This window comes from Peromyscus leucopus, chromosome 4 (assembly GCF_004664715.2).
Source record: "Peromyscus leucopus breed LL Stock chromosome 4, UCI_PerLeu_2.1, whole genome shotgun sequence".
NCBI classification, from domain to species: Eukaryota; Metazoa; Chordata; class Mammalia; order Rodentia; family Cricetidae; genus Peromyscus; species Peromyscus leucopus.
Genome location: NC_051066.1, coordinates 131631406 through 131642682, shown reverse-complemented (window position 1 = coordinate 131642682; position 11277 = coordinate 131631406). Strand labels below are relative to the sequence as shown.

Here is an 11277-nt window from a genome sequence, read left to right as displayed (position 1 = left end):
TTTCTCAGATGTAAACACTCCCACCTGGAGGGTTTCAAGCTACCAACCTGAACTGAGAAAAAGCGGGAGTGCATCATATCACGGCGTTTACCACAGTAGTTGCTTTGGTTATTATTGTCAACTTTACACAACCTAGGGTCATCTGGGAAGAGGAAATCTCAGTGGTCTGTGAGATTGTCTTGATTTTGAAACTGACTGAAGTGGGAGGGCCCAGCAGGTGTGCTTGTGCAAGAAAGCTGGCTGGGCATGAGCAGAACGGAAGGTGTGGAAGCAGCGTTCTTCCACGGTTTTAGCTTCAAGCTCCTGCCTTGAGTTCCTGCTCTGACTTCCCACGGTTAAATAACTTGCTGAAGGTCGCAGAGCTAAATATTAACCACTCCGAAGTGTTTCCTCAGAACACAGTATCACTAGTGCCTTGAGGATGGTTGACGTTCAATAAATAACACCCGCCGCACTCTTTAAAACTATAAAGGTAAACATTTTTACATTAAAAATATGCGCACGAGTGAAATTACTTCTTTAAATTTTTCTCACGATCTCCGTGAAATTAGTAGTATTTTCTTTCCCTTCTTTTCGGTGAGCAGAAGCGTAGTCCAAACCTTTGCTACAAGTTTGACACAGCCTGCTTTCCGTCGTCCCGCCGCAAGACTTTCTGGGAGTAGTAGTCTTCGGGTGGGCGGGCTCCGGCAGCCGCCGCTGCGCTCGCTCGACCGAGGTACTACAGTGTGGCGCGCAGGGCTTGAGGCTCTTCCGCGTTGCCTTTTGCCCTCCCCGCCTGCGTGCCCGCCTCAGTTATCATGGCGGCTCCCTTGGCCCTGGTGCTTGTGGTGGCCGTGACCGTGAGGGCGGCCTTGTTTCGCTCCAGTTTGGCCGAGTTCATTTCCGAGAGGGTTGAAGTGGTGTCCCCACTGAGCTCTTGGAAGAGAGGTGAGGCCACCGGCTGGAGTGGGCCGGTCTGCACCGTCCCAGCCTCGGTGAATTGAATGGGAGGTGGAGGCAATGGCACCCGCGCGCGGTTCTGAGCCGACTGACCCGCGTCTGGGGTCCTTCGCGAGCCGAGGGCGGAGCTATGGTGTGGAGGATGGGGTGTGGAGGAGGAGGTGTGGATTGTGAGCCCCGCTACCCGAGGGGTGGGTATCCGAGGGGGCGTGTCCCACGATCCCGAGTCAGGCAGCGGGATCCGCGGAAGGATGGACGTCCGAAGGTGCTGTGTGCATTGGATCTGGTGGAGTGTTAGGGTTTGGCAGCGGTGTTCCATCGGGTGGCATAGTGGAGGGGGTAAGGGGGGGGGCGAGGGAACCAGTGCTTTTGCGAGGAAGGCATCTGTGTGCTGAAGTCACCTCTGCCCATTCTAGGACTCTCAGTGCAGTTTTTCTTAGTCTTTGTCTCTTTAAAATAGGTATGTATACGTTTTACCGTATTGCATGCTGCTGTCCCCTCCAACAAGATGCAGAAACTTGGCTGAAGGAGCCACAGGCCAGTAGAGGAAACGAACACGTTTTTATAATAGTTTCCTTAGCGTCTGACCCTGAGTAAACTCTTTCATTTTCCAGAATGGACTAACGGAAGGACTAGAGTTTGGAAAAGGTTAGAAAAAGGGGAAGTTCCAGGTTGCAGAAGGCAACGAAGATCATCCAGAAATACCCGAGGATTTGAAATACTGAGAGTAGAGAAGATCTGTGGGTTAGGTTAGGGCTACAGTGTGGCTACAGTGTGGGGGTGCTGTGTGCCTGTGGTGTATGTTCAGAAGCTAAAGGAGGATGTTGGGTGTTCTGTATCACTCTACCCTTTATTCCCTGAGACAGAGTCTCTCTGAACTGGAAGCTATTTCCACTGGGCTGTATGGCCCAAAGCTCTGGAGGTTTTTGCCTGTCTCCACCCTTACAATGCTGGAGTTACAGGCATCTGTGACTATGACTTTTTTTTTTGGACATGGGTTTGTGGCTTTGAATCAGGTCTTCTTGCTTGCATACCGAGTGCCCTGACCCACTGAACCATCTGTCCAGATCAAGTTTAAGTCTTTAAACAAAACAAAAACTGAAGCACGTTATGTATCTAAAGCACATTTAAGTGTAGATGGAACTTAGTGAATTTTTATGAACCATGTGTACTCGGATAGCCAGCACCCAGATAAAAAATGTTAGCACCCTAGAAGTCTCCTCTGTGGCCTTACACTTTGTGTATTATTTGTTTCTGAAACAGGATCTCTCCTTCAGCTCAGGATGTACTCAGATTCATGGTGACCAGCCTTCAGGTGCTGGGATTGTGAGCTCCACATCTAACTTTATCCTCAAACTTTGGTGTCACTTGCTGTCATGACCTTTTTTTTTTTTTTTTTTTTTTTTTTAATATTTATTCTTCCTCTACATGCTTTGTATTAAGACTCTTTCCCTGAGCTGGGCATGGTGGCACAGGTCTGTAATCCTAGCACTTGGGAAGCTGAGACAGGAACATCTCAGATTTGAAACTGTCCTAAGCTCCTTATAGAATTCAAGGCCAGCAGAGCTACATAGTGAGACTGTGTCTAGAAAAACAAAAACCAAACAGTATTTCCCCTCTTACATAATAATGATTCGTTTAGATCTGGTCTTTCTGTAGTATTACGAGCTTCCCGGAGAACTGTTAGATTTATGCCTAAATACCTTGATGCCTTCCATAGGACAGGTTTGTAGTTAGTGACTACTGGATAATGTGGAAGAAATGGAAGCATAAGCTCTTATTTACAGGGTAGAAGAATTTAAAGATGAGGCAACGTTGTTTATGGTTTCTAGGATCTTCGGAAGAATTTGAATCTTTCTCTGCCATTTACTTCCTCTGCGACTTCTTGTCTGTGAAATAGGACACTAAATGAGATAATCCATGTTGAAGCTTGGCACAATAAAGCCCAAAATATCAGTTCTGAGGTCTTGAGTTTAGGTACTGGAACAGTGATGACATTGACCGAGCTGAGTAGGTGAGTCAGGAAGGCTAGGGCAATGAGTGTGTGGCATGTGTGTTGATAGTGTGACATTCAGAGGTTTAGATCTCCATAGCTTAGGTTCAGTATCTAGGCTAGAGAGAGTTGGTAGTTGTCTTAGTTAGGGTTTCTATTGCTGTGAAGGGACCATGACCACAACAACTCTTATAAAGGAAAACATTTAACTGGGGTGTCAGCTTACAATTTCAGAGGTTTAGTCCATTATCATCATGGTGGCATACAAGTGGACATGATGCTGGAGAAGGAGCTGCTACAAGTTAATATGTAGATAACAGGAAGTAGACTGTGTCATTGGGAGTAGCTTGAGTAAAGGAGACCTCAAAGCCCACCCCCCATGGTGACACACTTCCTTCTACAAGGCCACACCTCCTCCAACAAAGCCACACCTAATAGTGCCACTCCCTTTGGGGGCCATTTTCTTTCACAGTAATCATACAGCATTTACATCTCATTAACAAAGGACAGTTATTAGTTCATTTTAAGGAGAGGATACAGTATCTGTCACTTATAGTTCTTTAAGTGAGATGGTTTAAAAGGAGAGGATACAATATCTAGCTCTTATATTTACAGTTCTTTAAGTGGGGTGGATTTAAAAGCAGGTAATTGTGCCAGACACGGTGTCTCATAGTTGTAATCCCAGCATTTAGAGGCTGAGGTAGGGGATTCATTAGGAGTTAGAGGCCAGTCTGGGCTATATAGTGAGTTCTGGGTCAGCTTGGGTTACAGAGTAAGATGTTTCAAAACCAAACAAACAAGCAGGTGATTGTATTAAACTCTAAATGCTAGGCATTTAAAGATAGTGAAGTAGGGCCAGATGTGGTGGCACACACCTTTAATCTCAGCACAGGAGGCAGAGAGGCAGACAGATCTCTGAGTTCGAGGTCAACCTAGTCTACAGAGCTAGTTCCAGGACAGCCAAGGCTACACAGAAACCCTGCCTCAAACAAACAAACAACAAAATAAAAGTAAAGTAGGAGTCATTCTGGTTTTACATGACATTTTGAGATTTTTTGAGTCACCAGCTCTTTGGATAAAGGGCCCAGTATCTTTATAGGCCTTGCTTGGCTGTAATATGGGCTTATTTATTTAGACATTGTGTGTGTACACAATGTATGTGCAGGTGTGTGTAGACTAGATTTGATGTTAGGTATCTTCCTTGATTGTGCAGCACCTTATTTTTTAAGAAAGGATGTACTGATTTGCTTTCTGTTGCTGTGATAAACACTGTCCAAAACCAACTTGGGGAAGAAAGACTTTATTTGGCATACAGGTTACGCTGTCCATCATTGGGGGAAGCTGAGGCAGGAACCTGAAGCAGAAATTAAAGCAGAGACCACAGAGGAAAGCTGCTTACTAACTTGTTTCTCCTTACTGGCTTGTTCTGCTACCTGTCCTGTACAACCCATCAATTCTACCTCAATAAGCAATTAAGACAATACCTCTCAGACATGCCCACAGGTCAGTCTGGTGGAGGCAGTTTCTCAGGTGAGATTCCCTCTTCAGGCTGACAAAAACCATGACATAGGGTTTTTTGCTGAACATGGAGTTCACTGATTCAGCTAGGCTGGTGGTCAGTGAGCCATAAGATCCTCCTTTCTCTGCCTGCCTGGCGCTAGGATTACAAGCTTTTTAACATGGGTACTTTACCAACTAACCATCTCCTTGTTCCTTGTTTTTTTGAGGCTGAGTCTCATGTATCCCAGGCTGGCCTGAACTCACATGGTTGAGGATTACCTTGAGGTTCTGAACTGCTTACCTCTACCTCCCAGATGCTAGGGTTACAGGTGTGTGCCACTATGTTTGGTTTTATGTGGTGCTTTGCATCGAACCCAGGATTTCTTGCATACTAGGCAAGCACTCTACCAGTTGAGCTGGGTCCCAGCCTACCTGATGGGTTTTTAAGTTAGGGTATTATTATTTGCTCTTTTATATGTATATGGTAATGATGATGGTGCCTCAGATCTATAATCCAACACCTGAAAGCTGAGGCAAAAGGAGTGCCACCAGTATAGTCCAGCCTGAGCTACAGAATGAGACCTGTCTTTAAAAAACAAAAACAAAACGACCACTGCAGGCAGAGTTTTCCTGGCCTGGCAGCTGCTTCCAGATTATCACACAGAGGCTTATATTAATTATGAATGCTTGGCCAATAGCTCAGGCTTGTTACTAGCTAAATCTTACATTTTCAACTTAACCCATATTTCTTATCTACCCTCTGACAAGTGGTGGTACCTTTTCTCAGTACGGCAGGCTCATCTTCTGCTTCCTCTGTCTCTGCTGTCGACTCCTCTGGCTCTACCCTGCCTCATCCCATCCTTCTCAGTTTGGCTTTCCCACCTAATTTTATTCTCTTCAGCTATTGGCCAGTCAGCTTGTTTATTAAATCAATCATAGGGACGTATATTCACACAGTATACAGAAGGATTATTCCACAGCAACCACTGCCGCCACCACCACCACCACCACCACCAACAAAAAAAACCAACAAAACCCTCGAAAACCTAGGGCTGGGTAAATAGCTTCGTGAGTACAAGTGCTTGGCATGCAAGCATAAAGACCTGAGTTCAAATCCCAAATCCCAGGTAAAAGCTGCATGCATGGTGTGAGCATCTGCAATTCCCGTAATCTTACCAGGTGATAGGAGGCAGAGACTGGAGAATCCCTGGAATCTTGAGGGCCAGCTGGCCTGGCATATGTGTAGAGTGTAGCCCCAAGCTGGCCTGGGTGAGCTGTTAGGCCTAAAAACCATATCCTGGGTTGACATACTTTAGTTAACAAGGAAAGTTAGCCAGAATTGGAACTACAGAAGCAAAAAAGCTGGCTAGTATGTTTAGAGACTTTTCAGAACTATGGACTTTGATGGATTAGGCCTTTGTTTTCATTCTTTGCAGGTGGTAAAATAACACTGTATGTGCTCGGTTTTACAGCCTGAATGGTACTTCCATCATGGAGTCAGTTGTATTAAGGTCTGGGGGCCTCCTAAGGTCTGGGACCCTGTTACACATACATTCACATGATACATACGTGAAAATAAATAAAACAGAAAGAAAGAAATGGGCTGACATGATAGCTCAGCGTCAGATTGCTTGCTGTCAAGCCTGATGATCTGAGTTTGACCCTCAGAACTCACATGGTAGAATGAGAAGAATTGACTCCCCCTTTTCCTCTGACCTCCAAATGTATGCAGTCACACACACACACACACACACACACACACACACACACACACACATTCTAAATGAATGTTGAAAAAAACAACAACAACCCAAACTTAACAACAAAGATTTAGAGTTATAGTTCAAAACTGTTTATGTGTGGATTATGTTTGTTATATGGATGGGTAGGTGTGTGTGTGTGTGCCCACATTTGGAGGCCAGAGGTCAATTCCTAGTATCTTCTATTATCCTGTACCTTACTTATTTATTATTTTAAGATATACCTACACACCATATGCGTACATATACATAATAAAATAACTCTTCTCCCCTTTTTTTTTGACAGAGTTGAGCTGAGCTTGGTGGCTCATATTTGTAATCCTAGTACTTAGAAAGCTGAGGTAGGAGGGTTGCTGTGAGTTTGAGCTCATCTTCAGATATATAATAACTGTGGTTATATATATAATATATAATGAGTGTCAGCAAGGTGGTTGACAGTGTGAGACACTGTCTCAAAAAAGCAAAACTAAATGAATAAAAATGGAAGAGCTCTAGGTCTGGGTATGTTGTTCAGTGGTAGATTACTTGTCTACATTTATCTCAACACAGCAAAAAAACCAACCAAGCAAACAAACCCCACCCTATTCCAAAATATCAATTGGATAATAATCTCTTCAAGGGAGGAAGGACTATTCTAGCCAGGTGTGGTGTTGCATACCTGTACTCCCCACTTGTGGAGGCCTAGACAGGGATCGCAAGTCTAAGACCGGCCTGGGCTCTATAACAAGATCCCATCTCAAAAAAGAGGGAGTATTTGGTGTCACTCCTCTGCTGTACTTTAGGAATTTGACTTTAAACAAAATACTACATGAAAAAGGACAGCTTAAAGCTCATTAGGTCTTTGGGTTTTTCTCCAGTTTTGCCTTTTAAAATATTTGATTGTTATTTGCTTGAAATAGTCCTTGTAGCCTAACATGGCCTCCAACTAGCTATGTAGCCAAGAATGACCTTAGCTCCTGATTTTCCTGCCTCTAGGATTACAAGAATATGGTGCCATACCCAGGTGTGTGTGTGTGTGTGTGTGTGTGTGTGTGGTGCTGGAGGTCAAATCTTAGTCAAGGGTTCTACCCCTGAACTACAAGCCCTGAGTCTTTACTTTTTCTTCTCAGTCTTTGGTTAAACCTATTTTAGCCAACCTAGGCTACATGAAACTGTCTGACTGTGACCCCCAAAAGAAAAAAAACATAAAAATTATCTAGCCTTATAGTATTGGCAGATTGTTATATAAGTGTTAGAATCTGGCAGCTTGATTAATTCTTTGGTTGTTGTTTCAAACAGGGACAGACATCCTTACTTAATATTTTTTTAGGTCTTATAATGTCCTTGTTTACAAATCTTCGCTTCACTTTATATTCTTGTTTTATCACCATATCTTTTACTTTTTAAATTTACTAGTACCCGATGAATATCTCTGTGAGTGTCAAGCCACCAGGGCTTGGGCTCACCCGAGAAAAGGCCTTAATCCTCCTCAGCTCCCTTGAAGCATTTGGCCTTCAGGGTGGCAAGCTGCTTAGAGAGCCTCCTTTCTCCAGAACTCTGTAGAAGCCCAGTCATACCATGTCAGGGATGGCAGCTCTGGTCTTGATGTGGGCAACATTTACCCATGTCTGCTTGCTGACCAGTGTCCAGAGTTCCTGAGGTTGACAGGTGGGCAGAAGCTCTGGTTCTTCTTAAGTGATAATGCCTCATACCCGCTCTCCCAGACCATCTGGTTGATACATGTCAAGTTGATCCTAAGTGCTTCCCTACTTACTGATGCTATGTGGCCAGATGTGGCCATGGCTGTAGCTCATGTGGCCATGAAGTGTTTTTGCAGGCTAGCCTTGAACTCAAAGATCCCAATGTCTCTGCTTCCTGAGTGTTAGGATTACAGGTGTATAATGTATGTCTGGCTATAAAAGTATTTCAACCTTCTTCCTTTTTGCTGTACTCCTGATCTTTTTGTTTGTTTGTTTGTTTGTTTTGGTTTTAGGGTTTTGAGACAGGGTCTCACTATGTAGACCAGGCTGACCTCGAACTCATAGAGATCTGCCTGCCTCTGCCTCCCAAGTGCTGTGATCATTCTTGGTTCTCACTGTAGCCCAAGCTGGCCTGGAACTCCATAAATAGGACTAGGCAGCCTAGAACTTGTAGTGATCTTGCCTCTGCCTCCTGAGTGCTAGGATTACAGGCCCAAGCCACCATGTGTAGTCTGATTATTTTTTAAGACATTGAATGAATCTTTCATAGAGTCTGAAGAGAATTTGGGTACTCTTTTGGAAATACACACTGTGGGCCCTAGGAAAGTTTTCATACATGTGCACTAAAATAATAGAAGTGACTAAAGGAGTTAATCATAAAGCTGAATGTATTCAGTGGAAATATCTGCATAATGAAATCTGTTACACTGTGTGTGAAGTTTAAAAATCAATATTCTGAGTTTGTGCCTTTCTTATGTATTTTAATGTTACAATAAAGAGTGGTGTTTTCTATAAATTTTTTTGCATGAGGTTGACTTTCCCACCAAATCTGTTTTTTCTTTTTCTTTTTTCTTTTTCTTTTTTTTTTTTTGAGACAGGGTTTCTCTGTGTAGTTTTGGTGCCTGTCCTGGATCTTGCTCTGTAGCCCAGGCTGGCCTCGAACTCAACAGAGATCCACCTGGCTCTGCTTCCCGAGTGCTGGGACTAAAGGCGAGTGCCACCACCGCCTTGCTCCCGCCAGATCTGTTATCCATGAAATAATATGATGATGTATATCACCAGATACCAGAGCCACATTCTAGGTACTTGCCAGAGAATCCTCAAACAAGTTTACCGATGCACAATATCTAGCAAAAGTGTCTCAGGGAAAGGTGTGGAGTCTGCCCTCTAGCTACTTGCTTGAAAACCTCTCTGGATTAAGTGGGAATGTGGAACCTGATGTTTCCAGACAGCCTCATACTGTCTGATCCCCAAAAGATTGCTTTTACTGCTGTGGTCAGGTGTCTTTGGCTTACACTGCGGGAAGTCTTGTGAAGTAGGCTAATGAATCCTCTTCTTGGGTCTCCGGGAAGGCTGCTAGTCAGAGTTTAACAGCTGTCTTACAGAGCGGTCTCTATGCTGCTCCTTGAGCGCTATTTCTTTCTGGTCCCAGTAGAAAGGACCAGTTACAGTTGTCTCTGTAAATATTTATATATTTGTTTACTCCACATGTATGCGCATGTATACATGCACATACATGTGCTCAGAGGACAACTTGTGGGAGTTGGTCTTCTTCTTACACCATGTGGGTTCCCAGGATTGAACTCAAGTCATCCAGTTTGGCAGCAAGAGCCTTTACCTGGTTAAGGGGTCTTGCCAGCCCCGGTTAAAATTGTCTTGCACAATCAGGCTTTAAAAAAAAAAATGATACCGGGCGGTGGTGGTGCACGCCTTTAGTCCCAGCACTTGGGAGTCAGAGCCAGGAGAATCTCTGTGAGTTCGAGGCCAGCCTGATCTACAGAGTGAGATCCAGGACAGGCACCAAAGCTACACGGAGAAACTCTGTCTCGAAAAACAATAACAACAACAAAAAATCATCTTAATATTTATTTTCCCAGGTATTTCTTTTTTTGTCCTTCCTTCCTTCTTTCCTTTCTTCTTTCCTTCCTCCCTCCCTCCCTCCCTCCCTCCCTCCCTCCCTCCCTCCCTCCCTTCTTTCCTCTCTTCCTTCCTTCCTTGGTTGTTTGTTTTGAGAAAGAATCTTACAGTGTAGCCCAGGCTAGCCTTAAACTTGAGATCCTCTTGCTTCAGTCTCCGAGTGCTGGTATTACATGTATAAAATGTCATAATGAAGCCCATTCTTTTTGTGTATTTGATGTTAATAAAATTTCTTTTAAAAGTTAATAAAATCGTGTCATATTTTACATGCTGTATTACTTTTCTCTCAGCATTCTGTGGACAGCTTTCCTTCAGTAAACATAGCTCTGTAGTTTTTGTTTTTTGTTTTTTTGAGACAAGGCTTTTCTGTCTAGCCTTGGCTGTCCTGGAACTCCTTCTGTAGACCAGGCTGGCCTTGAACTGATAGAAATCAACCTACCTCTGCCTCCCTAGAGTAAGGATTAGAGGTGTGTGCCACCACTGCCAGCTGAGGGAGAGGATTCTTTTCTTCCAGTTTAGGATCTGATGATCAAACTCAGATCATCAATCTTGGCGGTAATAACCTGATCAACTGAGCCATTTTGCCAACCTTGAAATATTTTAGTTTTCAAAAGAGTTGCAAAGGGGCTGGAGAAATGGTTTAGAAGTTAAGAGTACTTAGTGAGCCGGGATCCCAGCGCTCAGGAGGCAGAGCCAGCTGGATCTCTGTGAGTTTCGAGGCCAGCCTGGTCTACAGAATGAGTTCCAGGGTAGCCAGGGCTACACAGAGAAACACTGTCTCAAAGAATTAAAAACAAAAACCATATATAAAGAGAGTACTTATTGGTCTGTCTGAATACTGGAGTTTGGATCACAGCATCTATATCAGGTTGTTTATAAACACCAGCTTGAAAAGATCTGGTAACCTCTTCTGGCCTCCATGGGTACTTACAAGCACATGTGTACACACACACACAGAGTTGCAAAAATAAAGTTTCTGTTTACACTATACCCATTATTATTGTAATTTAGTGGCTTCAATCAGTCAGTACTGTTAGTGTATATATAACTTATTAGGATTGTACTGCTTCCCTTTCATTGTCCAGTTTCTGGCCTAATGTTCAATCCATGACCTCCTTTTTACACTTAGTGGTTATATTTCCGTAGTGACTACCATCTGGGACACTTCCTGTGATTTAAAATTTTAAGAGTACTGAGCAGTTATTTGCCTGTCTTTTGGTTGCCTGATAATTTTCCATGATTAGGTGGAGGTTATGGGTTTTTTGTTAGTTTGTTTTTGTTATTATATATTATACCACATTGTTGGCATGAGGACTCCAGAAATGTTCTTATCACTACATCAGTGAATTATGAGATATTTGATAATTAGTATAGCTAACATATTGATGTTTTAATGGATCACCTGATTAAAGCAGGGAATGTGAGGTCTATATGAAATTATTACTTTTCCCCTTGAAAACACTTTGTTCTTCACACTTTCACCCATAAC

The 11277-nt window shown here is 43.5% G+C and overlaps 1 protein-coding gene across 1 annotated transcript in view; it reads left to right on the top strand.

Moving 5' to 3' along the window:
* Window positions 1-765: 765 nt before the first annotated feature.
* Pigu (phosphatidylinositol glycan anchor biosynthesis class U) overlaps window positions 766-11277 on the top strand; it is an 85785-nt gene continuing 75273 nt past the window's right edge. The window contains exon 1 of the mRNA XM_028888897.2: window positions 766-927. Coding sequence (XP_028744730.1) covers window positions 798-927 — 130 coding nt within the window. The 5' untranslated portion in view covers window positions 766-797. The remainder of the gene's footprint in view (window positions 928-11277) is intronic.